The 3,478-nt window shown below is 51.3% G+C and overlaps 1 protein-coding gene across 1 annotated transcript in view; it reads left to right on the forward strand.

Annotated features, from left to right (window-relative positions):
- Positions 1 to 3,478, forward strand: part of PAPPA2 (pappalysin 2) — a 96,124-nt gene extending 92,646 nt beyond the window's left edge. Inside the window, exons 22-23 of the mRNA XM_017737395.1 lie at positions 1,402 to 1,500; positions 3,398 to 3,478. Coding sequence (XP_017592884.1) covers positions 1,402 to 1,500; positions 3,398 to 3,472 — 174 coding nt within the window. The 3' untranslated portion in view covers positions 3,473 to 3,478. The remainder of the gene's footprint in view (positions 1 to 1,401; positions 1,501 to 3,397) is intronic.

The following is a 3,478-nucleotide window of genomic DNA, read 5'->3' on the forward strand; positions in this document are numbered from 1 at the left end:
CTCTGTGTCTGCCGAAGTTGGGCCGGTGCCCTTTGCTACTGATAGCAGAGACCAGACTTGGTGGTTTGCCATAATCCCTGCTGCTACTGCCTAAAGTGTTAGTAGCCTGTGTTGAGCCCATTTCTGTTCCTTGTGAGTCACAAGGACAAAAAGCCACATGGGTTCTCTGGTTTTGGCATGGTTTCTTCATGTGAATTTACTGGCGTTATCACCAGGCCCACGTGTTGGCTTTGGCACAGGGGGTGCAGGGCTGTTGTGGGGCAGTGGTGTTTTTCAGCAGGCTGTCATTCAGTTTAAGGGTGCTACATGTGAATGTCCATCATCAAAGGCTGAGTCTGGGCATTTTTGGGAGTCTGGTTGTTGTGTGGGGCCAACCAGATCCAATGAAACTAGTCAGCTGTTTCCATGAACAACGGGATAGCCAGGTTTCCACCAAGAGTCCTGTTCAGTCTGGAGAAGACTCTGGAAACCTTGAAGCACCTTCCCGGACTAAAAGGGGCTACACAAGAGCTGGGGAGGGACTTTCGGCAAGGGCATTGAGCAATAGGATAAGGGGTAGTGGCTTTAAACTGAAAGAGGGTGGGTTTAGACTTGATATTAGGAAGACATTTTTGACTCTGAGGGTGTTGGGACACAGGCACAGGCTGCCCAGAGAAGTTTTGGCCACCCCATCCCTGAAAATGTTCAAGACCAGAGTGGACAGGACACCTGGTATAGTGGAAGATGTCCCTGCCCATGGCAGGGGTGTTGGAATGAGATGGTCTTTAAAGCCCCTTCCAATCAAAACCATTCCATGATTCCACAATTCTGATAGAAACCGTCCTTCTGGAGGTTGGCCATGGTTGCTGGGCCAGCAAGTACCATCAGAGAGCCCGAAGTGGAAGAAGCATTTAATTGCTAATCACCCTATCAACGAATGGCTTCTCCATGCTGTAGCTCGTTCAGCTGCTGCCTGGCGGTGCTGGTGTGTATCTGTGATAAATAAACCTTGGCTGCTGACCGCTCCTGACCCTCCTTGCAAGCGCTGCCCTGCTCGCAGCCGGTGCACGGGACAGTTTTCCAGCCTTCGCTGGCTGCTTCCCAGCCCTAGCTGCTCGTTTCTCTTCTCTGATCAGATGACTCATGTAACTAAAACAACAAAAAACTGGTTTTCTGAATGGCTGCTTGTGCCATTTAACATTTCTGACACGATTCCATGATCCTCTAGCTGCTGCCCTTGGAACACCCACTACTCCCATCCAGACCAGCTGGGATATCTGGTGCCCTTTGGCTTTGAAGAGGGGGTTGTGTATGGTGGAAGTGGGCACAGGGGCCTTGCTGAGGACCTGGGACCTGTACTTTTGGGGGCAACCTTATGCTTTTGAATGACCTTTCACAGAGCTTTGTTCCTCTCTGCCTTAGCCCTTCCAAGCAGACGGCTGGTGTGATACCATCAACAACCGGGCATACTGCCAGTACGACGGCGGGGACTGCTGCTCCTCCACACTGTCCTCCAGGAAGGTAAGAGAGCACCTCCCAGGGCCTTGGCCAGGATCTATGGATTCAGGGGTGACTGCTATCGACGTTCTTTGGCTTTCCTGGCTGTGGAACTGAGCCTGCAATGCAATTCTCCCATGAACGGAGAACAAACCCATGATTTTAAACCAAAGCCAGCTGAAGCTGATGGACATCGTTGCACTGATTAAGAGTGGGGTTTGGACACAGGCCAGTGTGATTGAAGCTTCAGCCCAGCTCCCCCTGAGGTTCATGGGATTTCCTCTCATTTTGGGAAACAAGTCCCAAAGAAATGACTTCCACAGGACATAGTGCTAGACATGGTGAGTCAGAAGTCACCTTGTTGTGTAATTGAGCTGTCTCAGGGGATTTTTGGTATGGTCCACTGGCATCTGCTACAAATGATGTTTCCTCCCCTCTCTGAGGAAGGAAGAATAGTGTAGAGGGAGCAACTTGGCATTCAGGTTGCTCAGACCCTTCTTTGTCTCCCGTCACAACCTTCCCTCCCACCTAACTCGCTATCCAGCACTCACAGCCCATTCTTCCTAATCATATCCAACAGCAAAACAAATCACAGGGCATGAAATAACTTCTCACTGCGAAAATATGTGAATTTGGATCTTCTCATCTTTGTTGTGGAGCTCAAATCATTTCTCCTTTCATCACGCATACATACACAGAGGAAAGAAAAAATAAAATCCTGGGAAGATCCACTTGAGATAGGAAAGAAAAGGCTTTACACCCAAGTGATGAGTGAAATCCCCACAACAGTATCATGACATCTCGGAGCAAGGCATGGCCAAAATAAAGGTTGGGTTCACAGCGGAAAGTGGAGGGGTTCAGTCCCATGGCTCTCAGGAGACCCAGACCCAGCTTGCATCCCCCACTGGTCCCAGATCAGCTGCTCGACAAGCCTCTAGCACATCTCTGTTAAGGCAGATGGAGAAATACAGGGTTTAAACATCACAAGATCCCCAAAGCACTCCAGCCCTTCCTTCACTGATCCAGTCTGTGAAAAATCAAATGTGTTTTCACAGTAAGAAAGACTCCTGGCTCTGAGCCTGGTGTGTATAAAACCTCTGAAGGAAACTGTTTTCTCAGCTCCCATGGCTCATCACCAGGCCACTGTTAACCAGGAGTCAGATGCTCAGCGCATGCCCTCCCTCCTTTCTCTGCTACCACCAGCTAAGGGGACGCAGGCTTGCTCAGTCACATGCAGTTGTTATAGAGAAAGTAACGTGCAATGAACCTCCCTACCTGCATGGGGTGTCTCAAAGCTGCCCAGCTTGTGAGTGGCCCGAAATGAACCCACTGCCTGCCCCACGGAAGGCTGTTCCTGCTCACAGAGCCTCTCTCCTGCCTGGCTTTCCTTAATCCACCATGCACAAGGACAATACACCCTCATGTTGGGCAGTGTGGAGGTCAGCTCTGCAGCTGGGAGCTTGGCTGAGCTTCTCCAAGAGCTGCAGAAGACGAGGCTGCATTATCTTCGTGCTTTGCTGGAAGAGTCACAGGTCCACAGGTTCAGACGTGGATGAAGGGGGTTTTCTAATAGGGACCAAACCTAAATCTAGAGGTGCCTCACCACTGCCAGCCCTAGTCCGAACATCTTACACCCATCAGGGGACACTTCTTCCCAGGGCTTGACATTGGGGGCACAAGATTCAACCTGACCTTTGGCCACAAAATTTGAAACACGTTAACAAAAAGGAAAAGGCTAAGAACAAAACTCAGCTGGAGACAGGTTGTATCAGAGCCCATTCCCCAGCGAGCACAGAGCCTGGCCATGCCAGCAACTGGGCACAGCCCAGAATGTCCATTTGTCCACAGCAGGGCTGGAGAGGCCTTGTGGGGGTGCGGGGGTGTCTCGGGGCGGAGGCTGAGCTCTCCCTTTGTCCCGCAGGTGATCCCGTTTGCTGCTGACTGCGACCAGGACGAGTGCACGTGCCGCGACCCGGCGGCCGAGGAGAACCAGTAGCGGCAG

Source organism: Corvus brachyrhynchos, unplaced genomic scaffold (assembly GCF_000691975.1).
Source record: "Corvus brachyrhynchos isolate BGI_N302 unplaced genomic scaffold, ASM69197v1 scaffold466, whole genome shotgun sequence".
Lineage (NCBI taxonomy): Eukaryota > Metazoa > Chordata > Aves > Passeriformes > Corvidae > Corvus > Corvus brachyrhynchos.